This window comes from Malus domestica, chromosome 13 (assembly GCF_042453785.1).
Source record: "Malus domestica chromosome 13, GDT2T_hap1".
Taxonomy (NCBI): domain Eukaryota; kingdom Viridiplantae; phylum Streptophyta; class Magnoliopsida; order Rosales; family Rosaceae; genus Malus; species Malus domestica.
In genome coordinates this window covers 3,848,716-3,874,855 of record NC_091673.1, presented here as the reverse complement: position 1 = coordinate 3,874,855, position 26,140 = coordinate 3,848,716, and the positions used below count along the sequence as shown (strand labels likewise).

Genomic DNA, 26,140 nt, shown 5'->3' with positions numbered 1-26,140 from the left:
AGATGAATTACGTAAGAAAATAAGATATGATAAATGCTGAAAACTAAGTGATGCTCAGTTAGAAAGAGACAACACATCTTAAAATCTGTTTGAGATTGCTAAAAAAATAAACTTTAAACTTAATTGAAATTGTTTTTTTTTTATTCGGTAAAACTCCAAAGTCAATTCCACTCTAGTATTGCTATCATAGGAAATGACAAAGATGTAAAATTGATTGATTTGGGTGTTTGGGTTGAGATTTGAATCAATTAATTAGTTGTTGATTTGAGTTTTGAATCAATTGATTGATTTGGGCTTTTGGATAGGATCGAACTTGTTCCTTCTAAAGTGACACGTGAATGCACAGTCATCGTCCATGTAAGAGTTACGTTACGTTTTAGCGGAGTTACAAACTTTCAACCTAACAAAAGTATATGAATCTGGGAGAAAAACATAACCTTAGGTATGATACTCGATGAAAAAAACTTAATGTTTGAAAGTTTTGAAAACCTCAAAACTTCATAATAGTAAAGTGAAAATTACTTTTTTTCTATTAAATTTTCTATTATTTATACTTACACATTTATTTATTTATTTTTGGAAAACCTCGATGGCATAAGAGAAATTTATTGACATAAAAAAAAAAGTTACATCTAGTCCAGGAGATATAAACCTTATCCCTCATAAAGCAAGAAAAACAAAATACAAGAAAAAAAGGGAGGGACATACACCTTACCTCTCTTGAATAAGAAAATACAAGAAAAAGAAGGGGGACATAGACCTTACCTCTCTTGAAAAAGAAAATACAAGAAAAATAGTGGGTGGACATAGGCCCAACCCCTCTATAAAGCTAAAAGGTAAGAATTTGCAAGACAAGCTGCAAAATGAAAAGGAAAATCCAAAAAGATTAGGTAAAAAAGAAAATCACACATCAAGAAGGGGAGACGAACTTGTAGGCTAGCATGCCCAAAAAATCTGAGTGCAGAAGAGAAAAAATATCTATAGAAGGAGCGGCATGTCAAACAAGTGAAGACAAGATAAGCTCTAAATTGGCTAATTTGTCAGCAACTGCATTCCATTCTCGAAATGTGTAAGAGCAACAAAATACCATGTTCTGCAATTGGAAAATACAATTTTTCCAACGTGTCTGGAGCGACCAAAGAGGAATGAAAGATCCAGAAGCAAAACAAGATCTCACACTAGAAGAGTCACTTTCAAGCCATAAATTTTGCTAACCCTATACGTGGGCCAACTCCACAGTAAGGATGACACCATGAAGCTTTGCATAAAAAGAAGTACGATGCTCCAAGCTTAGGGAGAACTACCAAGAAAATAACCCCCAGAATCTCGGAAAAGCCCAGCAAAAGCCACATGACCCAGGTTACCTTTAGCAAGGTCATCAGTACCAAGAAAATGGTGAAGGATGCCAAGGAACAGGGACTATAGATGGAGCTTTACAAGACTCAGCCGAGATTGCAAGAGAGACTAAAAGTTGCTTACCCAAAATACCTCGTCCATGACCAGGGTGAAAACTCCAACCTGCCTAATCCAGACCGAAATGAATGGCAAGGGCGTGAGAAGGAATAAGGCTTACTTTCAAACTTCACTTTATCAAGCATTTTCCAAATAGCCATTAGCAAGAAAAACCATGAAGCTAGCCAGACATTGCAAAGTAGTGGAGAAAATCGCTTTGACACAAAAGCAAGCGAGAAATCTAAGAAAGAACCCGTAAGCGGAAGAATAGCTCCAAATTGGGTAGCTTGCCAACACCAAGCCCATTGTGCAAATTCACAACTAAAAAATAAATGCTTAATAGATTTAGAATTTTTGTAACATAGTTGGTATATTAGAACCAGCGGAATGCCCTATCGCTAAAGTTGATCCTCCGTTGGAAGCTTTTTGAAAGAATCTTTCAAACTAAAATAGAGTAGCGAGGTGTAATGAAATGACACTAAACAATGGAAGCCCAACTCTTAACAGAAAATCAATGACGAACAATTTCATAGCCATCAAAAAACAAAAGACTCTAGATGTAGAAGCTTTCCAAATTAACACGTCCTTATCCTCATCAATTGAAAAAACGCATCTCTAAAACCGCAATGTGTACGCTTCATACAATATGTGCCCTTCATCTAGTAATTGAATAATACAAAGCGCAAAGAGATAGTGATAAACAACTAAATATTGCTTTCTTGTCAAATTGATCATGAACACATTGTTGGAATGTGGGATACCGAATAGCAGGGGAGAATCCTAGTCCATTTTCACTACACAAAAAGTGGCACTGTGCATACGTACGTCAGCTGGTTACGAGTCGAGAAAAAAAGTAACAGTAAAGCTGAAGGTTCGTACAATGCATACCTGAGACTCTTGAGTCCGGCAGGAAGCCGGTACCTAGTGAGCTACACCGGTATGTAAGAAAGATAAAATCGAGGTGTCTTTTCCTGGCCCCGTTGGAAAGAGAGAAAACGACTACATAGTACACCTCGGCTAATCAGAAGTCGACAACAAATCCTTTAAAACCCCACCGGTTTTCCCAAAACCACTTGTATTCACAAAAACCGCTTAATCTATCATCAAATCAAAAGTCTGTAGAGCTGGTTATTAGCACATATACTTTCTCAGGCACCTTCACGTATTTGGCTATAAGAAGAAACTTTGCATAAATTAATATTCCCATTAAATCGTAACTATATTTCTTTCTTTTTTGTATATAAATCGACAGCCTACCAGTTCATTTTCTGGGTTGTCTTTCTTTTTCTGGGGGTTTCGGTTGTTTGGTTTTTTTGAGAAAGAAAATCAAAGAACAAGCAGTTGAAAGAGTGAGTGGTAACTCAGAGTCCATAAATATTTAATCATGGGGAGAGGTAGAGTTCAGCTGAAGCGCATAGAGAACAAGATCAACAGGCAGGTGACTTTTTCCAAAAGAAGCACTGGGCTGCTGAAGAAGGCTCATGAGATCTCTGTCTTGTGTGATGCTCAGGTTGCTTTGATTGTCTTCTCCAACAAGGGGAAGCTCCTTGAGTACGCCACAGATTCATGGTATACTATTTTCTTATTAATTATAACTCCTCATCTCAAATTTTATTTACTGAAACCTAGCTAAAATTTCTATCAAAGAAAAAACCTAACTTCTCTATTCGAGAAACCTAGAAATTTGTATTTGTAAGAAAGTAAATGGATTTAGAAACGCCGCCTAAGAAATCGAGCTCAACCTAGCTAAAAAATTTCATATACCTTGCTTTGATAGAGCATCTCCAATAATACTACCGAAATTTTTGTTACTGTAGCTAGCCAAATGACACAAATGTTAATTTGGTTAGCCACCACTCCCAACAATACTAGCTACTTTAGCTAAAGTTAAAATATTTTGTTATTATTTTTTCCTAAACTTTAGACTCCAATCCCTTTTTCTTCTCTTGAAGCCCACAAACAATGCAATTTTATAGTTTTTAATGTTTAACAAAAAATTAACTTTATCTCTTCTTCTAAATCTTGCTAGTTATTGTTTACCGAATTAAAATAGCTAGCCCGTTTTAGTTCGGTTTTTCTATATTTTTTCAAAGTAACCAAAAAGCTTTATTTAATTAAGCTGTTGGAGATGCTGTTTCCTCTTTTTTGCATATTTTTGTTTTGTTTTCTTTCACTACAAATTTGTTATTAAGGTTGTACCATAAGCATGTGATTTTATGTTTTCGTCAATGGTTAACCCTGAGTTGTCCTAAAGTGGTACTCTGTTAACTATAATTTATTATAGATGAAGTAACTAGAGTTGTTAATTTGTAATAATCTGATGCTGGTTAACTGAGATGTGGGTTTCTGCAAGGTAATTAGAAGATCGATCGATGAAAGCAGTAGGAAATAATATTAAATTAGCTAGATGTACTTCTATTGACCAAAAAAGCTAGATGTACTTCTTTTGTGCATTTTCTTTTGTTGGCCAAATTACTTAATGAGTGTTTAAATTTTAGAACTCAAAATTAATTAGAGTTTCAAGGTCTTAATTAATGGTTGCCTCTGACAAAAGAAACATGTTGATCGGTACTTGTTTTATATTTTTCCGTAATAAATTGAACCCACCAATTGTGATGAGACTAAACTTGCCGGCTTGATTACTAATTCTGAGAGCGGTTTGATATAATCATTACTAATTCTAATCCTTGTTAACTTAGTAATGAGTAAGCAGAACAATTTCTTTTGTCAGCAAAAGTAAAAACATCAAACAAGGAGTGGAAGCAGCAGCAAGTAGAATCCTCGCAGGAGAATATTCCACTACCATATATGATATATAATACCCAGACGACGCACATAATACAGTTTGAATATTGTGTTTTTAACTAAAGAATATATGAAGTGAAATGAAAGGAAGCCCAGAAAACGTGAATCCTGGTGCATTAAATCTCAGATGTTTATTTAAATAATACAGTCTTCAACAGGAGCTCAATTATTTGAAGCTAGGAGACCATAAAATAGCTTAACTTGTGCAATATGTAACAGTCTCTTTGTAAACATATGTATATAATATATAGCTATATATTAACAGTCTCCTAGTTGATCATATTTACACACACACATTCAGATCTGTAGTAGTACTGGAACCTCTTAGAGGTGAAACGTGACTTGCTTGCTCGACGGTAAACCGCAAACAAGAATAAAAAAGTGCAAGACTGTTGCAACTCCAAAGTTTGTATTGCCTGGCATTCATTATATAATAATCAACATTATTTCATGCGATGATGATCATGACTAATTTTCGTAATCATATGAATATACTCCCTTGGAAGTGTTTCAGAACTTCTATCATATTATTAATCAATCAATTCATTAAGATGGGGTTTTTGATAGAGGAGCAAGTTGATTCTTCTAGCTAGATGCTAATTGCTACTTTTTCATATGCTTGATATTGCTGATCATGGATATTACAGTATGGAGCAAATCCTTGAACGCTATGAAAGATACTCTTACGCAGAAAGACAGCTAGTTGAACCAGATTTTGAGTCGCAGGTTTGCCATGCCATCAAATTCCTAATACTAATTAACTGGTACGCCTTATTTTGATTGAGTTATAATTACTCATACAATTTCTTGATGCGCAGGGTAACTGGACCTTTGAATATTCCAGACTAAAGGCTAAAGTTGAGGTTTTGCAAAGAAACCATAGGCACTATTTGGGAGAAGACCTGGATTCCTTGACTCTCAAGGATATCCAAAGTTTGGAGCAACAGCTTGACACCGCTCATAAACAAATTCGATTAAGAAAAGTAAATACTTATTATGCTTGCTAACGAGGATCGCTTTCTCTTAATGGTGCATTTGTACTTACACTAGACTAATTTTGAGTTTGATGACGCTAAAGTATTCTCTTAACTTCTTTCAGAATCAACTCATGCATGAATCCATCACTGAGCTTCAGAGAAAGGTTAGGGCACCTATAGCATGTTTTTTCCGTTGTGAATATGTTTAGACTCTGCGAGAGAAAGAGAAATGGTACTGTGTGGCATATATTTTACGTGGCTCATTTAATTGTTTTTTATCTTTTTGTGTCGTGCAGGAAAAGGCGATACAGGAGCAAAATAACTTGCTAGCAAAGAAGGTAATAATATGCTTATACTATTTTATCACATAGTCAAATAGGGTTGTAGTCTAGGGTTTATATTTGCCTTTAACTTGGATGGTTTTTTATGTGATGATTCTTCTTTTCGGTTTTCTGTTTTTCATATAAATTTTGGAAATAGATAAAGGAGAAGGAGAAGGCTGCAGCTCAGCCCCAGGTTCAAAACTGGGAGCAGCAGAACCATGACCTTGACCTGCTTCCACAGCCCCTTCCATGTCTTAACATTGGGTGATTATTCTTCCCACATAAAATTCTTAATTCTAGGGCCTGTTAATTTGTCTTGTTTTATTAGAGCAATTTCAATGGAAAAGATGCAGCTTTGAGATGTAAAAATCACATTTACATTTCATATAATTTTGGGAAATCTAAATGTAGTTGTTGCTCCAATGTGAAGATGTAAATTTCACTTACAGAAAAAAAAAAAAAAAAAAGCAGATGAAACTTTCATCTTCAGGTCAAGATGCGTACTTAAATCCCCTCAAAATTATAATTGGAGAGCATTCTGGCCAATAAGAGATGTATATGTGCTACACATCAGGAGATGCTCTTAGCATGTTAATATTGTTTTATAGAAAATCTGTTTGACCACACTGACAATAGTGATGAATCAGTTAAGAAGTTAATTAACTTGGTATCAACGACCCTAATTAACTTGTTTATATGCAATGCATAGTCTGATACGATATGATATGCAGGGGGACGCAGCAAGATGAATTCCTTCAAGTGAGGAGGAACCAGCTGGACCTTACACTGGAACCATTTTATTCATGCCATCTCGGATGCTTTGCTGCTTGATCATCAATGGGTAGAAAAAGAAAGGAAGAATTAAAAGGAAAGAAAACAAAACTATATATATGTGTGCTATCTCTGTATTAAATTTCTGGTTTCTTGGTAAATTTTGGACCAACCCTAAACGTACTGCTTTTGTAGCAATCCATATTTTGGTACCATATGTAAGTTATTGAAAGGAAGATTATCAGACGATGGCAATGAGGAACTGAACTTTGAAACTGTCCTGTAATTCTATTTATATTTCCAAAGACCTGAAAAATATTGAGTAAATGTGTGAGCTAAACTCTATTTGACTGTATTTTTTCTCTATAATGTTAGTTTAATTATTAAATTAATTAGGATTTTGGTATCTGTAACTGAGGTGACTTTGGAGGAATTTTCTTTTTCAATTAGGGTTTACAGCTTAGTACTTGATTAAGATACAATGTAACTATGCACAAGAAACGAAAAAAATTAAAAAGAGATAAATGAGACACAGTAACTGATAGAATAAGTCACTGCTCAATTGGACAAATACTTTAAGCCGGAAAGTTATAGAATACTTGCAGCCTCACTCTTTCAAGAAGAAAGAATTGCAAAAAAGGAATCGAATAATTGAAATTAGTTCAAGGAGCATATCAAAATACAAGAATCTAGCACACAACGGTGACCAGACTTTTCGATTTGGTGACCAGAAAAAGCTCTACTTTTCTGTTGGTTTTGGTATCTCTTCACTGACCATTGCATGCCAAACAATTTGCGTTGAGTCTCAAGACGTTTCACTAAATAACATCACCTAGAAAATCAATTTAATTAACAACGATCAGATGCAACACAAAGTTTGCCGATTTGATTAAATTTAGTTGGGAGAAGTTACAAAATCCAAAATATTTCAGGTATGTTTTGGCCAATAATTTTCAGGATGAACTTCACGTCATCAGTCATTGGCGAAGAGATTCTACCATTACACCAGCTGTGTACTAGCCTTGCCTTTAGTCATGTGATATTCGCAGAAAGTTGTGTACAGCCGGTGCCAATGTTATGCAAGTTTTGCCTCATCAGCTAGAAAACAAATTGGCGTCTAAACTCAATTTGCACGTTAACTTAAGAGTAACCCTAATTCAGAAAGTGCCTGTCGGAAAACGTGATATTTGCTATATCCATATATACAAGTTAAAAAAGGCAAGGAAGAAATTGAATATTACCCGGCTGCAAATTGGGCAGGTTGGGCTTCTCTCCATCCATTCAAAAATACAAGAAAGGTGGTAATGGTGAGAACACTCCACTGTTATCTTTGGATTTTCAGTCGTGTATTCTGCAGTCATTACAAGAAATAGAGGAACCCTCAGCATAAGATAATTATACCCTTAAGTCAGTTTATAAAAGAATAACACATATAATCCACTAATATTCTGGCATAAGGAAACAGATTTCGCTAAATTAATGATCACCTTCCAGGCATGTGGGACATTCTTCGCCACGTTCTAATAAATCATAGATATACATAAGCCCTGTGGCTTCTTTTCCAGATGATGACTTCTTTAAGGACTCATTAGGGTTCTGATATATTAACCCTTCATTTAGTCCCTCTTGTGGAGGGGCTTGGACAACTTGGACTTCAACAGTAGTAGTGCCAGATTGTGCAACCTGAGGTGCCCCATCGGGTATTGAAGATGCGTCGGCAACCTCATTAGATGAATTGACTAAATTATCTCTTCTCCAACTGCTGATTGATGCTCTATATTTCTCAATCTAAAAATCGATATTAGATGATCATCAGATTTCAATTTAATCGATTCAATTGAGATAAGACCCATACAACAACAACAACAACAAAGCCTTTTCCCACTAAGTGGGGTCGGCTATATGAATCCTAAAACGCCATTGCGCTCATTTGTGTCATGTCCTCCGTTAGATCCAAGTACTCAAGTCTTTTCTTAGGGTCTCTTCCAAAGTTTTCCTAGGTCTTCCTCTACTCCTTCGGCCCCGAACCTCTGTCCCGTAGTCACATTTTCGAACCGGAGCGTCAGTAGGCCTTCTTTGCACATGTCCAAACCACCGGGACCGATTTTCTCTCATATTTTCTTCAATTTTGGCTACTCCTACTTTACCTCGGATATCCTAATTCCCAATCTTATCCTTTCTCGTGTGCCCATACATCTCACGAAGCATCCTCATCTCCGCTACACCCATTTTGTGTACGTTGATGCTTCACCGCCCAACATTCTGTGCCATACAACATCGCTGGCCTTATTGCCGTCCTATAAAATTTTCCCTTGAGCTTCAGTGGCCTACGACGGTCACACAACACGCCGGATGCATTCTTACACTTCATCCATCCAGCTTGTATTATATGGTTGAGATCTCCATCTAATTCTCCGTTCTCTTGCAAGATAGATCCTAGGTAGCGAAAACGGTCACTTTTTGTGATCTTCGCTAGATTGCTCCGGTCATTAATGTGGATAAGTATATAAATTGATAGAGATAGGAAAGCAAACACAAGATGTACGTGGTTCACCCAGATTGGCTACGTCCACGGAATAGAGGAGTTCTCATTAATTGTGAAGGGTTTACACAAGTACATAGGTTCAAGCTCTCCTTTAGTGAGTACAAGTGAATGATTTAATACAAATGACATTAGGAAAAATTGTGGGAGAATGATCTCGTAGCCACGAAACTTCTAAGTACCGGAGTGTGGTATCGTCTTGACTTGCCTTATCTGTCTCATAGGTAGATGTGGCATCTTCTCTGGAAGTACTCTTCCTCCATCCAGTGGTGGTATCTGTAACTGGTGGAGATGCACAAGGTAATGTATCAATTTCACTTGAAGCTTACTTGTAGTTTCATGCTTGGTCAAGCGAGATACAAACCATGTAGTAGGAGTCCCCCAAGTCGCCGAGCTGGGGGATCTGCTGAAAGAGGTGACAGACAAGGTAAGCAATCAGAGCTCCGGCTGATTGTTCACATTCTCCCTATCTTGCAGGCAGCATGAAGGATAAAGAGAAGAAAAATGAGGAGAGATGATATGGGATACTTTTGCTTTTGAAGAAGTAACTTTCCACAGGCTTATTCTTGAACTGGGCTGGAGGGTTTTCTGGTTTCCTCCAGAGTATAAGGCCGACTGAAGAATTTGAGGGTCAAAACAAGTCCATCAAATCTAGAGTACGTTCGACCCTGCTGATATGAGATACTTTTGCTTTTGATAGAGTAGTGGATGTATCGGCACGTGTGCTGTTACGCTTGTCTCCACATGCTTCCTTGTATCCTTCTCACTTGCCCTATCTGTTCCTCAGGCAAATGTGGTATCTTCCCTGGAAGCATAAGATGTTGAAGATGAGTACTCGAGAGCAATGCCAGGTAAGTAATCAGGTAAGGGGTTCCAGGCAGTCAGTTCCTGGCTGAAAGCTTGATTCCAAGTGCTGACTGATTGCTCTCTTTCTCCTTGTCTTGCAGGTAAGAACAAGGCCAAAGGAAAAGACAGGGAAAAAGCATGATATGGGATACTCTTGCTTTTAACCCTGATGATATGAGATATTCTTGCTCTAGTATAGCTTGTTTACAGAGGTATTATCGGGGGGAAAAAAAGCTGAATATTTCGAAAGGCTTTGTTGGGAGTGCCCTCTCAGATAAGAGAAAGGGTTGAGCATTTTTGCAGGTCTGCCTGTCCGTTAGGGATGGAAGTCGACATATATAGGAGTCTCCCTAACATCAAGTAATAATGCTATTCCTTTACCCTGCTTGGTTATAGCACGGTAGTGGGAGCTGCCAGCTTCACATGTTTTAACTCTGTCAGAGCACTTTGAAAAAGTGGTTTGTGGTATCTGGAAAGCTGATGTTGCGTGTGAAGATTACAGACCTGTCGGGGGTCTGGCTCTCGAGATTCGGAGAACGATGCCTCTTCGATTTTTGAGAAAACAATCCTGCTGGGGGTCTGGCTCTAGAGATTCGGAGAGCGGTGTCTCTTCGATTTTTGAGAAAGTAATCATGTTGGGAGTCTGGCTCTCGAGATTCGGAGGACGGTGCCTCTTCGATTTTGGAGCAAGCAATCTTGTTGGGAGTGTTTTCTCGAATGAGAGTAAAGGTTGGGCATGTTTGCTAGTCTACCTTGCCATGAAGCACAAAGGTTGACACACAGGGACTTTCCAATTATCCAGCAGTGGTACTGTTCCTTTACCTTCTCTTCGATTTTTGAGAAAGTAATCATGTTGGGAGTCTGGCTCTCGAGATTCGGAGGGCGGTGCCTCTTCGATTTTGGAGCAAGCAATCTTGTTAGGAGTGTTTTCTCGAATGTGAGTAAAGGTTGGGCATGTTTGCTAGTCTACCTTGCCACGAAGCACAGAGGTTGACACACTGAGACTTTCCAATTATCCAGCAGTGGTACTGTTCCTTTACCCTTGTGGGTAATAATATGGTAGCTAGACCTTCAAAATTTATGTGTCTAAACTTTGTTAGTGTTGTTTCTTTGCAATTCTTTTACCCTTCTTGGTCAGAGCGGTGTAGTGGGAGCTGCAAGCTTCACGTGTCTCAACTTTGTCAGAGAACTTTGGAAAAGTTATCTGTGGTACCCATGAGCTACTGTTGCGTGTGGGAAGTGGGTGATTGAACAGTACGATTCATGTGCTTTCTACTTCGCCAGAAATCTTCGACAGAATGCCCATAATTTCCGCAAAGCTGAGTGTGCGTGTGACAGGTGCTAACAAGGCTGGAAAAGTAGGTGCCTCTTCGATTTCTGAAATCGGCCCTCGTGGTCTCTGAGCAGCCCAGCTTTTGAGAAAGCAAGCCTCTTCGATTTCTGAGATCGGCCTTTGTGGTCTTTGAGCAGCCCAGCTTTTGAGAATCTCTGAGCAGCCCAGCTTTTGAGAAAGCAAACGCCTCTTCGATTTATGAGCAGGCGCCTCTTCGATTTCTGAAGCTTCGTCGAGTGCAGATTTTTATAGGGGCTGACATTAAGTTCCAAAACACACTTGAATATCCCCCAGTAGAAGCTCCATTCTTGCACTTCTAAGATCTTGATTTGTCCGACCTCTTCTCTCTTCAACACCTTTGAAAATGTCTGGCCCCTCCGACCGTCGTTTTGACTTGAACCTTGTTGAAGAGGCAGCCCCGCCTTTTCCAAACAACATATGGCGCCCATCCTTCGTCTCCCCTACTGGTCCTCTTACCGTTGGGGATTCCGTGATGAAGAATGATATGACCGCTGCGGTAGTGGCCAGGAACCTTCTCACTCCCAAAGATAACAGACTACTTTCCAAACGGTCTGATGAGTTGTCTGTTAAGGATTCTCTGGCTCTCAATGTTCAGTGTGCAGGTTCTGTGTCTAATATGGCCCAACGCCTATTTGCTCGAACCCGCCAAGTTGAATCATTGGCGGCTGAAGTGATGAGTCTCAAACAGGAGATTAGAGGGCTCAAGCATGAGAATAAACAGTTGCACCGGCTCGCACATGACTATGCTACAAACATGAAGAGGAAGCTTGACCAGATGAAGGAATCTGATGGTCAGGTTTTACTTGATCATCAGAGATTTGTGGGTTTGTTCCAAAGGCATTTATTGCCTTCGTCTTCTGGGGCTGTACCGCGTAATGAAGCTCCAAATGATCAATCTCTGATGCCTCCTCCTTCTAGGGTTTTGTCCAATACTGAGGCTCCGAATGATCCCCCTCCGGTGCCTTCTCTTTCTGGTGCTCTACCGACTGCTGAGACTTCTCCTAAGCAACCTTTGTGAAGGCTCCATCTTGTTTGTTTATTTTGACTCAAGTATATGTACATATTTGTAACTTATCGGGGATATCAATAAATAAGCTTTCCTTCATTTCAACGTATTGTGTTAAATACACCAAAGCCTTCTTCGCTAAGTTCTTTGAATTTTCTTTTGTTGAAGCTTGTATGTTGAAGCTTTGTGAGTGGAGCATATAGGTTGAGATAGTGTTCCCTTAATTTCCCGAGTGAGGAAAACTTCTCGGTTGGAGACTTGGAAAATCCAAGTCACTGAGTGGGATCGGCTATATGAATCTTAGAACGCCATTGTGTTCTGTCCTGTGTCATGTCCTCCGTTAGATCCAAGTACTCTAAGTCTTTTCTTAGGGTCTCTTCCAAAGTTTTCCTAGATCTTCCTCTGCCCCTTCGGCCCTGAACCTCTGTCCCATAGTCGCATCTTCTAATCGGAGCGTCAGATGAAGGTGTCAGATGAACTTAAGACCCATAGAAACACAAAAATATGAAGGTGTCAGATGAACTTAAGACCTATTGACCTTTGAACTTTTGATTATGTCATAAAACTAAAAGTTGCAAACAGAATTAACGAACTTAGGAAAGTGATAATCAAAATCTGAAAAACATACTTTGTTGTACAAGTTTTGAGTGAAGCCAACATCACCATTACTTGCATTGTCACCGTTATTATCTTCTATAGGATCTTTTGACCGGAAGCAAGAACAAGCCGAACCCATGTCTCACACCTTCAGTTTTTTTGCTCAGCTTAAGCAGTCCCCAGCCTGCATTGACCATAACAACCAAAAAAAAAAAAAAAAAAAAGTCAAGATGATGAGTGATGATTATTGCAACAAAAATTACAAAATCAAACATTAAATATTTAAGAGGCATAAAAGTAGAAAAGCAACGCCATTGAAAGATTAAATTGCTCTTAAAAAATCACATAGTTTATTTAAAAGAAATATAGTATTGATGAAGAGTTTAAAGACTATAAGGCAGTAGAGAGGCAGCATACTTCAATGGGGAAAGTGCATCCTCAACTCTCACACTCCGCAATAAAAAAATCCAGATAACCAAACAGAAAACAAGACAAAGAAGCGGCAAAAAGGGTTTTAAGAGATGATATGAAGGCACTGAATTTTGTGTCAACTGAATTTCTAAAGTCGTGTTTGTTTATAATTCTAACTCTAGTTCTGTAGTTTTTTTTTTTTTTGGAACAATGTAGGGTTTTCTGCTTAATTACAACTTAAAAGGTCAAGATCCAAAACTTTGACCCAAAAAAAAAGTAACAGAGAATTCTCTATCTTCTAAATCTTTTTTTTTTCTTTTTTTTACTAAACTCTCTTCTAAATCTTTTGCCCTTCTCTTCGTTTCTTTCCTCTCTCACTTTCTTCTTTTCCTTTTTTTCTTCTATAAAGAGTAAACTTAAAATGTTAATGTGATTTAATCTTAATCGTTCAAATAGAAGAAAATTACAGAAAAAGAATTTGAAAGGAAAATAATCCTACTAAAATACGAAAGTGGTAATATTTCATGGGGCCTAATTCTTGTGGGCTATCTTTGCTGACACCGAATCTTCTTTTGCAAGTTTCCTTCCCTTTTATTCTGGTTTTAGTTGGGGCTGAACACCAACTACTTTTGCGACCCTACTTTGAAGCTTGTTAATATATGCGCTACTTGCCACCAACTGAGGAAAGCCCAAATGCACAGGGTAGGATGACATCTTCTCCAGTGTCCGAATCTCTAATGACGGGTAACTTTTGTGTAATTGTGACATTGTTATCACAAAATGTTATGTAGTATGATATGAGTGAACTTATAATACTACGTAATTGGTTATCCTCACTGAAATTTAATCAATTAATGAAGTAACAAGTCAACCTTATTCGCTTAATTGCCTTTAGCTGCAACAACATTATATATCATGTTTGGCCACTTTCTTTTGATAAGACATGCAGAAATCCCTTTTTCTTTCACAAATCTACTGTTTCTCTTTTTTAAGATTGGAAGTCTAAATGGAGGTTGGCACATCCTTTTCTTGTGTAAAGTAGTTTAGCATCCTAATTAACGAAAGATTTAGCACTTTAACAAACAAAATTTGTTTCCAAGCACAACCTTTAACTTGTTTCATCATGTCTAAATTCGACATTCATTATGCACCGGGTATGATCTCGCTATAACTAATACTTCTGATTAATATTGATTTAATTGATTTTTTGTAGATAAATATCGTTACAGAATATTTAACAAAATAAACCGTTCACAAGAAAAATTTGTACAATTCTAATTATAAAGTTTATGCGATATGCTAATAACAAATTAATGGAGAAAGTGGTGCACGCAGCACACCATGCATGGAATGGATGAAAGTATTTTCCGTCTAATAATCTCATCCTACCAGTCGATTTACTTGAATTGCAGTTCAATGAATCTACTGTATTAGGTGAGATTTTATTTATATAACTTTTGTGGGGTTTAATTTTCATTTTTGTATTCCTAATTGTGCTGGCATCCGCTTAGAGCAATTATTAATGCAAGATTGAAAATCCAGATAAGCAAATTATAACTTTATATATGTAGAAGGGCTTTTAGTTACGCATTCTGTATTTGCATAAACAACTAGCGTGGCTCAAACGCAACCAAAATCATCATATCACTGTCAGAGAAATCAAAATGTACACACAAATCCAATAATTTTTCACTCATTAAAAAAGGTTTAAAAATCATTGAGCATAAAAGCTCAACTGCAATTCATACTTTAGCATAAAAAATTCACAAATTACAGTCGGATTTCTTTGTGGTTGGCACATATTTATTTGCTGCCGACTATAAATCACATGCATGTATAGAACTATATGACTCGCTAGCCTCTTGCCACACGCATATGTAGATCTTGCAATATCTTACACGATCCGTTAACATAACATGAAAATAACAAGTTTTGGGTCCACCAGGGCCGGCCCTAAGGGTAGCCTAAGTAGGCGCTCGCCTAGGGCCCCCACTTTGGAAGGGCCCCCAAAAAAATTTTATATCCTGCACTTAACATATAAATACAAAAAAAAAAGTAAGAAATATCATAATTCATTTGTTAGTGCAGTGGAAATGTTGGCTTCATTTTTCTTTGGGGTGTTGAGTTTGAAACACGAAGCTGCCTTTCAGTCACTAGTTTTTTCTTAATTTTTCTTGTTTTTCAAATTTACTGCTAATCCATCTGTCAAACTCCCAATCCATATGTCCAAATGCATATAAAGTTATAAAACTCAAGTTTCTTTGCAATCTTTTTTCTTTCAACTTCTCATTCTCTCAATTTCTATCGAATGTTTAAACCAACTTCCTATTCTCTCCATTTCTATTGAATGTTTAAACCAACTATCATATGGTCTTAAAGATTGTACTTTAAGGTAATCAAAACTTTGAATTTTATATTTTTCTTTTCAATAACTTTTTATTCAATGGATTACTTTAATATTCAATTCGTTAGTGTGATGTTGATTTTAGAAGAAAAAAACACAAGAAAAACAATTGGCGTTGAATTTATTATACTCGTCAATCAAGTTTTATTGTTATTTATCTTGTGATCATCAGGTTTTATTATTCTTCACTCTCAATTTTAAACTCTTGAATGCAAACATTTAGTACATTTGTGTCTAAAAACGTGAATCGTGTAATGTTTGTATATTTATCTTCTTTTGATATTAATTTTTAATGATATTTGATGTGAAAATAGAACTTTTTTATCTAATTAGCAAATTTTTTTTATACAAATCAATATACAAAGGACCGAAGATCAAATAATTTTAGGGCCCCACTTCGAAGGCTCGCCTAGGGCCCCCAAATTCTCAGGGCCGACCCTGGGGTCCACATGCTAACGATTCGGGTCGTTATTGAGTCATCCATTAGGAACCCAATAACAAATTGGGTCGTTATCTAGTCATCCGTTAAGAGACCCATTAAGATATCCTTTGCCAAGACATTTGGCTTGAAGTTTTTTTGCCTGACCCATTAACCCGACACAAAACTTCATGACTCTTTAACGAATTAGGTTGCGAGTCACCTGTTAAGAACCGTTAAGATATCAGGTTTGACGTGACACGATCCGTTAAGACAACAAGTATGACACGAAAATGACACGAACACGACAAACACGACTCATTTGCCAAGCCTACACGTACTTGTGTGATAATTGACTCTTTTTATTTTATCATTTGTTTTTCTATTTGATAATATATATATATATATATATTATTTATCTATTTTTTATTTTACTTATTATAGTTATTAAATATATTTTGACCACCCGAAGTTTTTTTTTTGTGATTTTTTTTTAAAATTCTTAATGGAAAAAGGCAATTTGGATATTATGGAAACTTCACCTTTTTTGGTTTTTCCCTGTGTGTGTGTGTAGAGAGAGAGAGAGAGAGAGAGAGAGAGAGAGAGAGAGAGAGAGAGAGAGAGAGAGAGAGAGAGAGAGAGAGAGAGAGAGAGAGAGAGAGAGTTTAATTAGTCGATTTATTAGCGAACAAGGAAAAATATTATCTTGATGGGTGAATAGATTGACCTTAAAACAACAACGATTAATTACTATTGCTATAAAACAAGCTTGTATTTTATCTCCGTTACCTTTTCTTAATAATGAGAAACAATTTGAAAGAAGCGAGTCAACCGCTAGAGCTATTGGTCTTATAACCAGAAAAAAAAATAGGTTGACTGTTCAATTGAATTGAATCAAAATAAAATTCCAATCCAAACTCAAATGCGGATTGACGTTTCTTTTTTGTTAAAAAAATCGTAAAATTGAAATGTGCTATAGTAAGAAAAAAAAATGGGAGAAGAGGAATAAATATTTTTTTATTTAACATCTTTCTTCATTTTGATGACTTTATCATATTTTATCATACTAATTTATACTCTACATTCCCAGAGTTCATTCTCTAGGGAACTCCATTTAAACTATTCCAATAGATACACATATGTATGAATCATGATGAATAACAGGTTTTACAATTTTTGGCTAACTACAGAAAATTGCATCGTTTAATCATCTATATATATTTAATAAATACGTAATTCATAATGATATGTTATTTGGCACCAAACCGTCGATAGTTGAGTTAATGTATAGATGTTTATTTGGATATGTGATCAATATATTGTTATTTTTGTCAAGTATTTTTTGTTTTTGCTTTGAAAAATAAATTGATTATCCTAACATGTCAGATAGCCTTGCATGGCCCTACAGCTTCATGAGAAGCTTGTTACCAGAAATAGCACCGCACAAAGGGCAAAAATAAAAGAAACAAACATGATTAGACGGCAAAAATAAAGAAAACGAATAAAGCAAATGCAAAGCAGAAATAACTTAACACCATGGCCCCCACACCACATCTAGAAATTTGTTCAGCTTCAGTACTCCACTTTATATATAAGAATTACAGGCATCTCAAAGTCTATCGAGTTTCATATCAGGAAATGGGGAAAATAGGCACTAAATTGCCTAATTTCTGTCTAAACAGGATTAGGCCACCCGTTAGGGTTCGGTCGCCACCGATACAGTTCAAGCCAGATGCTTCAGATGTCGCTACAAAAAGTAGTGATGGAAAATTTGAGGATTCTGGGAATGTTGGAGAAGAAGAGAAAGTGAAAGCAGCTGGTGGTGGTGGTGATGAAAAGCCTAAAAAAGCTGCGTTGGTAATTGCTAGGAAAATCATGATTGTGGTTGATTCCAGCCTTGAAGCCAAAGGAGCTATCCAATGGGCTCTCTCTCACACTGTGCAGAGCCAGGATAAAATTGTGCTGCTTCATGTCACCAAATCTGCAAACTCAAAGCAAGGTTGTACATTTTATTTTGTCGGTTTTCATAGGGAATTAATGTTTTTTACTCTACAATAGTCATTTTGTACTTGTCTTTCGTTTGTTTATTTATACATCTATTTTTATTATAAGGAGTGCGTGACTATTTTAAAGAGCCAATAGCAGTTCTCTTTTGTGTAACTCTACTTTAACTTTCTTGAGTGAAGTTATAGAAAAACTGAATATATATCACTTAGGGCCGATTTGAGATTTATTTTGTAAGAAACACTTATGTTGAAAGAATTATGATTTATGACTTATTTTGTTACAGCTGCAGGTGAGGAGACCAGCAAGGAGATAGCTCCATCTCCAAGGGCTTATGCACTTGTCCACTCTTTGAGGAACATGTGTCGGTTGAAGAGGCCAGAGGTAGAAATTGAGGTTGCAGTGGTGGTGGAAGGGAATAAGGAGAAAGGTCCAAAAATACTGGAAGAGGCAAAGAAACAAGAAGTGGGATTGCTTGTACTGGGGCAGAAAAAGAGGTATACTACATGGCGTCTGCTGGTGATGTGGACCGGCAACCGGATCAGCGGCGGTCGCGGCGGTGTGGTGGAGTACTGTATACAAAATGCCAGTTGCATGGCAGTTGCTGTGAGAAGGAAAAGCAGGAAGGTTGGAGGGTATTTGATTACTACAAAGCGCCAGAAAGATTTCTGGCTATTGGCTTAATTAAGTAATTAAGAGTCCAAGATAAGCGCATATATATATGATAATCTAATCTCACTGCATGAAAATTATGATTGTTTCTGCATCTGTTTGTAAATAAAAGGGTGGTTGTGAATGGAAAAAGTGTGACTGTAATTATTCAGGTCAATGGTCTATTATTTCTTTGGAGAGACAATGAGGTCCCTCCCTTGACTCCTTTTATCGAGTGTCTTATCTCCAATATATGTAAAAGGCCGAATGAGAATTCTCTCCGGATAATTCCGGAAATTCTCAAATTAAATTCATTCATCGTATATCATACGATCAGAAATTATTGTAAATTTTTTATTTAAAATTAAATATAAACAATACCTGATGAAAACTGACCGTATGATGTACGATGAACAGATGTGATTAGAAAATCTCCGGGATCCTCACAAAGAGGATCCAAAGAGGGTCCTTATTCGCAAAGGCCTAGCTAACCTCACACCAAAGCATCTTTGGGACAGATTCCCTTACTCACGACTTGAACTAGTCTTTTGGGTTGAGCTCTTAAGCTTGAGTACCTAACATTGATATCAGAGCCTAGGTTCCCGACATTGCGAGACTTGGTGAGTGATGCCTCCTTGGGAGTATGGGTTCCTAAGGGACTTGGCGACCGGTGCCGCCGTGGACGTCGGGTCTTCCAAAAGATGGTGTAATGTTATGATCCAACATCGGCTACATAAGAAATTGTGTAGTAGTACTTAAGTGCAAGGGTCCTCCCACCTATGGACTAGTATTTTAGGTTGGGCTCTTGGGCTTGAGTACCTAACACCCGCAAAACCCTAAGCCCCGCCTTCTTCCTCGAATGCTTAAACCCTAAACCACCGGCATCACCTCCCTGCTCACACCATTCTCCAATGGCGAAACACAAGGAGAAGCACCACCAGAAGTCCGTTTCAAAACCCAACCCCTTCGAGACCAAATCACCAAAACTCGGCAGAGCTGACGCCAATCACAACCATGAGGCGGCGGCGACGGCGAAGAAGAAAAAGAATAAGCTAGGCCCGAACGCTGTCGCCATGAAGCACCAGGCCCCCCTAAAACCCAACCCGTTCGAGACCATTTGGTCCCGGAGGAAATTCGACATTCTCGGCAAAAAGCGCAAAGGCGAAGAGCGCCGAGTTGGCCTCTCCCGCTCTCGCGCCATTGAAAAGGTACTGAATTGCGTCACTCCCTTTCTGAATTTACTTCAAATTTTGTAATTTTATTGCTTTATTTATGCTTTGGTGGCTCAGAGGAAGAACACGCTGCTGAGGGAGTACGAGCAGAGCAATAAAGCTTCGGTCTTTGTCGATAAGCGAATTGGGGAGCATAATGACGAGCTCAATGAGTTCGATAAGGCCATTCAGCGTGCGCAGCGTGAGCATCAAGTAAGCTCATTTTCTGAATTTCTACCCATTGTTTGGGGTCAGCTTTGTTTTCTGTTTGGTGACCAGGAAAATATAGGGAAATAGTAAACAGTTGTAGTTTGTCGCACAAAGCGTATCTCATTAAAATGTACATATCTAACACATGATATCTAAATTTCCTTTCTTTTTGGCAAGCTTTCCACGCAACTATAAACTCTATTTCAGAACTATATTCAGTTTAATTTATGGAATCATGGGTAATTTATTATTAATGTGTTTTGTTTCTCATTTTCTTTTCTTTTTTTCTCTTCATTTTCATGAATAGTTAAAGACGAACAAGAAAGGCAAATATAACTTATCAGATGGAGAAGAAGACGACTTTGAATTTCAAAGTCTTGGTGCATTATCTGAAAGGGATGATTTTGAGGATGATGTGCTGCCTGATGATGACGACGATGGCACAGAAACCACTCAAACTAAGAGTATGTGTAGAGATACTTCTATCTGTGTTGTTTGTTTATCCAGTAGGGTTTCAGTTTTCATTTGTGCAACTTAGATTTTGAATGCATCATTCAGGGTTCAGTTACCATTTACCATTTGAAATTTGGTTATTGACATGTCCATGGTTTTTAACTGTAATGTTTGGATAGAAGTACATGTGGTTGACTTGATGGTTGAGTTGGACAATTCTGGCTTCTACTTATTATCATTTTCTGGACTAGGCTTTATCACAAGTATCCGAAGGAACTCTTGCTCATATGGAGTAAAGGAAAGTAAAAACCCACAAAACGATAGCAGATCTTTGATGCTAACCAAATTTTTTTTTAGTGATTTTATGTTGTTGTTGGAAACACGTGCATCTCCCTATGATTTGGTGATTGATTGTTAGGACTATTCTAATAGCAGTAATGGTGCCTACTTTGTTCTCTGTAGAAAGGTTAGCCATGACAGATCAAATGGATGGTGATCTAATGGAAGGAGAGGAAAATGTGAGCCCTTCTGCTATCTGAGTTTTGCTCTGTGATATTCAAATTCAAGATTGTTTAAGATATGCACATCAGTAAAATAAGTTTTTATTAGATTTTAGGTATTGTACTTGTATTAGGATTTTAATTGACATTTCTTGATTGCTTTGCTGCTTGCCTCTTTATATGATATTTAAGAGTTAATTCCCCTTCGAATTTAGAAATTCATTGTAGTTTTAAAGGAATTCTGTTTCTTGTTTCTCCCACTATAATCTATTCTTTTATCTTGCTCTCTCTCCCCCCTTATAAATGATCGTAATTGGTTTCATTGTTTTCATACTACAGAGACCTAAAAGCAAGAAGGAAGTAATGAAGGAGGTTATGGCAAAAGACAAATATTATAGGGTGGGTTTCTAATCATTTATGGCATTAACTTGTTTGGTGATAGTGATTACATGCGTTCCTTGAAACTTTTTTCCTTCTTTATTTACGATTTCCTTCGTTTTTCCTTTGATCCATTCTAGGCTGAAAGAGCAAAAGATAAGGAAGAACTTGAAGATTTTAGGCAAGAATTGGACAAATCCTTCACATCCATTGTGCCCTCTAAACTGTTACAAATTACTGAACCAGACAAGAACATTCCAAATGAGCATTCGAAGAAGGATGAGCTTTCTGAACAGGTATTTTCATGAAGGTCCTTTATTGGTTTCTAACTTGTTACGGTTGTAATTTTTTTTCTTTAGTATAAGAGTTTTTTTTATTCCTTGATATTTACAATTTCACAGGAAAAATCCCGTTCTTATTTCAAAACTTTTGGCAACTTAGTCATGGTAAGCCGTGCTCAACCCTCTGACAGGACAAAGACACCTGAAGAGATAGCACAAGAGGAGAGAGAGCAGCTTGAGCATTTGGAGGTATCTTATTTTGTTACAATTTATGAGTGTTTTTTCATTCACGCATGTCACGTGCATGCTAATTTGATGTGCCAATGCACTTGTCTTTGCTTTATGTTGGGGATTTTTATTGTTGCTAACAAGTTCAATGTTCTGGTGCCAATATATGTCCAAATTGGTATATACATGATTGTAGTTCCTTCCTCATAATCAAGGAATAGTGCAAATTTTTGAAGTTATTTGCAATATTAGCAGTCCTTATTAGTAAATAGCAGTAGAATGTTGGCAAGTGCAGTTTATATGCTTTTGGCCACTAAGATATATCCTTTGTTTGTTATGAATATATATATGGTAACTGGTGTCATCTCTAATACAATTTGTTTAATTTGATTCTGGTGTGATGCAAGTGGCATGATGTTTTGAGGATGTAACAAGAAAATGCATTATATTCAACTTTTTGAATGTTAGGCTTTCCATTTCCTTTTGGGCATGTTTAATAGGAAGAAGTCATGAATGGGAATGATACTGGTTACCCGCTTTGATGATTTCATACATGGTTGACGTATTTTTTTTTCATTCCTTGTGTGTTAGTATACGCAGGATATGTTGGGAATGATACCCATACCTTGGATGTCCATTTTTGATAAGTAAACATGCCCTTTATTTAGTGGAACAAAGAACTTTGAGAAATTGGATGTTGCATCTCATTTGTACTTTTTTAGTATGAATTGAATGCTCATTCGAGTTTGTTTCACAATTCAGGAAGAGAGACAGAAGAGGATGCTTGCCACTGATATCAATAGTGACGATGACAATGAAGATGCTGAGACACCATCTAACCATAATAAGCCAAGACCCATATCTGGAGATGATCTTGGCGATTCCTTCTCTCTTGATGAAGAGCCGCGGATTAAAAAGGGTTGGGTTGATGAGATTCTAGAAAGAAAAGATGCTAGCGATTCTGAGAGTGAAGAAGGCGATGCTTCTGAGGATTCAGAAAGTCCTGAAGATGACAGTGAAGGATCTGATAAAGATATTAACCTGGGTGAAAAGAATCTATTTATGAAGGACTGGGAACAAAGTGATGATGATAATCTTGGAACGGATTTGGATGAGGAGGAAGAAAAAGAAGATGGGTCTGAAGCACATGAAGAGGATGATGATGCTGATGAAGAAGAGGTGGAACCAAGAAAGCTGAAAAAAATGAAAAAAATTGATGCTTCTGAAGCCAGTAAAAAAGAGGGCGATTCTTTAGATGCCAAGAAAATATCTCAGGACGGTAAACGACCTTCTACTCAGTCAGACCTCCCGTACCTAATCGAAGCTCCAAAAAGCTTTGAAGAGTTTGGTGCATTGGTGGATAATCTTTCTAATGCTGACATTGTCTTGATTATCAATCGAATCCGGAAAAGCAATGCAATCAAGCTTGCAGCAGAAAACAGGAAGAAAATGCAAGTATGAAACTGTTTGTTGCTTCTATGTTTTTGGAAACGAGTATTGAAATTATGTGTCAAATGTGGAACAATTCTGTTCTGTCGTTTAATATTTGACTTGATCCAAGCAAAAAGTCAGTGAAGATATACATCTTCGGTTTTCATTATATTTGCTAAGTACTCATGAGTGTTTCTGCCATTTTTCCAGGTATTTTATGGTGTACTCCTGCAGTATTTTGCCATATTAGCAAATAGAAAGCCGTTGAATATGGAGTTGTTAAATTTTCTGGTTAAGCCATTGATTGAGATGAGTATGGAGACTCCATACTTCGCTGCAATTTGTGCTCGTGAGAGAATTTTACGGGCGCGGACGGAATTTAGTGAGACCGTTAAGAACCCAGGTAATCCCTAATGGAATCTATAGCTTTTTGTTTGTTCGGAAGCATAGTTACAAGCTTCCTCTTGCTGAGGTGCTGACTTCTTGTCATTGTTTTGTTTTTACAGAACAGAGTTATTGGCCTTCTTCAAAGACAATATTTCTTCTGAGGCTTTGGTCCCTGATATTTCCATGCTCTGATTTTCGTCATGTGGTCATGACTCCAGCAACACTGTTGATGTGTGAATATCTGGCACGTAGTCCTATCATGTCTGGTCGTGATACTGCAGTTGGTTCTTTCTTGTGCTCCATGCTTCTCTCTGTATGTATTTTGTAGTTATATGAATTGGTCGATTTACTGTTCTGTCCAACAGTTTCAATTCCCATTTCTTTCTTTTAAAATTAATGCATTCTGTAGATAACCAAACAATCTCGGAAGTTCTGTCCTGAAGCAGTCATGTTTCTCACAACATTGTTGATGGCAGCTAAAGACAGAAAGCCAATGCCAAGTCAAAATTCTCATGTATGACTGCCTTGTAACGTAATTTTTTATACATTAGGCGGCACCTTATGGTTTCATTGTCCTTGGAAGGAAATTAGTTTACAGTTATGTGACGAAGTAACAATCCTCGTTTTGTTTTCTTGCAGTTTTGTCATCTTATGGAATTAAAAGCAATCAGGCCTCTCTTATGTATAAATGAATCCGTAGGTCAGGTCAATCCTCTGAATTTTCTCACAATAATGGACCTACCGGAAGACTCCTCTTTTTTCAGATCTGACGATTTCAGGTTAGGAAATTGTTACAGTACTCAATGATACATTGTAGAAGTGCCCACGTGACGTATGTTGTTTAGGGTTTATGCAGACTTCAGTTTTGCTGTCGATAAATGATCCTCAAAATTGGTCCAACTTGATTTTTGCCACCACCAGATTATTGCTTTTGTAATTCTAATTTTGTATATCAATACTGTAAAGTTTGCATATGGTATTCTGTCTTTAAAAGTTGAACTTTTAATTTTCAGGGCTAGTGTGCTGGTGACGGTGATTGAAACTCTACGTGAGTTTGTCATTGTTTATGAAGGATTCAGTTCTTTTCCTGAAATCTTTTTGCCAATTTCAGTATTGTTGCTTGAAGTGGCGGAACAGGATAATATACCACAAGTATTAACAGACAAATTGAAAGATGTTGCTGAACTGATTAAGACGAGCAGATAAACATCACATTCTGCGGCAACCACTTCAGTTGCGGAAGCAAAAGCCAGTGGCTATCAAAATGCTCAATCCGAAATTTGAGGAGAAGTAATTTATCTTTACCACCCGTCCCCAATTGTCTTAATGTTATTATGTTGGGTAGCGCTTGTACGTATTGCTGGATTAACCACTGAATGATATTTTGTTGGTGCAGCTTTGTTAAGGGCAGAGACTATGATCCAGACCGGGAATGAGCCGAGCTAAGAAAGATGAAGAAACTTTTGAAGCAAGAAGCTAAAGAGGCTATTCGTGAACTGCGTAAGGATAATTCTTTCCTTTACGAGATGAAGGCAAGGGATAAGGCGCTGATGGAAGAAGAGAAAGCTGAGAAATATGGAAAAGTACGACTTTTCCTACAAGAGCAAGAACACGCTATGAAGTCTGGGCAATTAGGAAAGGGCAAAGGCAACAAGAGAAGGCGATGAGTTTGGTTTTTCTTGTTTCAGTTGCGTATTACCTTCTGATGACTTCTGCCTTCGAGGTTAAGGTAATAAAGGCAACATTAGCAGCATTTCTGATATGTTTTTCGTTGCCTTTTTTTGGGCAATAAATTACTCATGTTGGTGCTTCGGGAATTCACTCGCTCACTCACTGATTGCAGGTATGGCGGCCTTGTATCACCGTAGAATGTTAATCAACCCCAACTCCAAGGTTTAACATTCAACATAGATCATAGGGGAAAATACAACATAAACAAAACAAAAGCAAAACTCTCCACCTCTCCAAAACTCCAACAACTGTGTATTCATATTTAAGGTACTCTTTCAGTTCCAATTTTCAACTTGCTACTTGCGCAGGTCCCTGAAGTAAGCAGAAGGGTCAGCCTCGAAATCACCCCTGAAGATTCGGTACTCTCTTTCGGGAGCCTTCATCGTCTTCCTTGGGCTGGAACCCAATCCAAACACTCCATATAGACCGTACGCAGCGAGAGCTAAAATTGCAACAGTTCCAGCCAAACCTGCCACAGTTTTCTCATTTCCCTCCTTACTCTATATGTATATAAGTTGAATCTGCAACATACAGATTGTTATATAGTGTATTATTTTGATTTACTAATGAATTCAGGAATTTCAAGAGTCGAGCAAAAGATTAATACACGCACCCGGAAACGGCCAGATTAATATTGATTGCATTGCACTCTGCGTTTGCTGGTTCATTTAAACTTCGACTCTTCCAATTTTCGAGTATACGGGAACTCTCTGCATGTTCATAAGGCTTTTAATTTGAATGGCATGTTATGAGAGAATTTTGGATGTCA

The 26,140-nt window shown here is 37.5% G+C and overlaps 4 protein-coding genes across 12 annotated transcripts; 3 read left to right on the top strand and 1 right to left on the bottom strand.

The window, feature by feature from the left end:
• Window positions 1-2,751: 2,751 nt before the first annotated feature.
• On the top strand, window positions 2,752-6,644 carry LOC103451743 (truncated transcription factor CAULIFLOWER A; the record flags this gene model as incomplete). Its single annotated transcript, NM_001293937.1, is given in 7 exon segments — window positions 2,752-3,021; window positions 4,905-4,983; window positions 5,076-5,240; window positions 5,357-5,398; window positions 5,531-5,572; window positions 5,715-5,821; window positions 6,289-6,644. Coding segments are annotated over 7 exon segments (720 nt in total). The 3' UTR covers window positions 6,389-6,644.
• On the bottom strand, window positions 4,357-12,851 carry LOC139190391 (RING-H2 finger protein ATL57-like). Of its 3 annotated transcripts, none has more exons than XM_070810632.1 (4): window positions 12,705-12,851; window positions 7,816-8,116; window positions 7,570-7,679; window positions 4,357-4,673 (listed from the first exon to the last, which is right to left on the bottom strand). In XM_070810632.1, the coding sequence occupies exons 1-4, from the start codon at window positions 12,810-12,812 to the stop codon at window positions 4,527-4,529; spliced, it is 666 nt and encodes a 221-aa protein (XP_070666733.1). In that variant the 5' UTR covers window positions 12,813-12,851; the 3' UTR covers window positions 4,357-4,526. The 3 variants fall into 3 exon arrangements, with proteins under 3 accessions (XP_070666733.1, XP_070666735.1, XP_070666734.1); XM_070810634.1 differs by lacking the exon at window positions 4,357-4,673 and adding an exon at window positions 6,955-7,160; XM_070810633.1 differs by lacking the exon at window positions 4,357-4,673 and adding an exon at window positions 7,193-7,426.
• Window positions 12,852-17,487: 4,636 nt separating this feature from the next.
• Window positions 17,488-18,739, top strand: LOC103451740 (uncharacterized). Of its 2 annotated transcripts, none has more exons than XM_008391164.4 (2): window positions 17,488-17,905; window positions 18,203-18,739. In XM_008391164.4, the coding sequence occupies exons 1-2, from the start codon at window positions 17,545-17,547 to the stop codon at window positions 18,592-18,594; spliced, it is 753 nt and encodes a 250-aa protein (XP_008389386.2). In that variant the 5' UTR covers window positions 17,488-17,544; the 3' UTR covers window positions 18,595-18,739. The 2 variants fall into 2 exon arrangements, with proteins under 2 accessions (XP_008389386.2, XP_008389385.2); XM_008391163.4 differs by having other exon boundaries at window positions 17,499-17,905; window positions 18,197-18,739.
• Window positions 18,740-19,349: 610 nt separating this feature from the next.
• LOC103451745 (uncharacterized) lies at window positions 19,350-25,958 on the top strand. Of its 6 annotated transcripts, none has more exons than XM_070810792.1 (16): window positions 19,350-19,769; window positions 19,851-19,985; window positions 20,290-20,446; window positions 20,898-20,953; window positions 21,275-21,334; window positions 21,454-21,609; window positions 21,715-21,843; window positions 22,585-23,277; window positions 23,464-23,656; window positions 23,859-23,953; window positions 24,050-24,154; window positions 24,280-24,419; window positions 24,654-24,930; window positions 25,037-25,369; window positions 25,484-25,533; window positions 25,680-25,958. In XM_070810792.1, the coding sequence occupies exons 1-13, from the start codon at window positions 19,473-19,475 to the stop codon at window positions 24,844-24,846; spliced, it is 2,409 nt and encodes an 802-aa protein (XP_070666893.1). In that variant the 5' UTR covers window positions 19,350-19,472; the 3' UTR covers window positions 24,847-24,930; window positions 25,037-25,369; window positions 25,484-25,533; window positions 25,680-25,958. The 6 variants fall into 6 exon arrangements, with proteins under 6 accessions (XP_070666893.1, XP_070666890.1, XP_070666894.1 ...); XM_070810789.1 differs by having other exon boundaries at window positions 23,760-23,953; XM_070810793.1 differs by lacking the exon at window positions 25,484-25,533.
• Window positions 25,959-26,140: the final 182 nt, after the last annotated feature.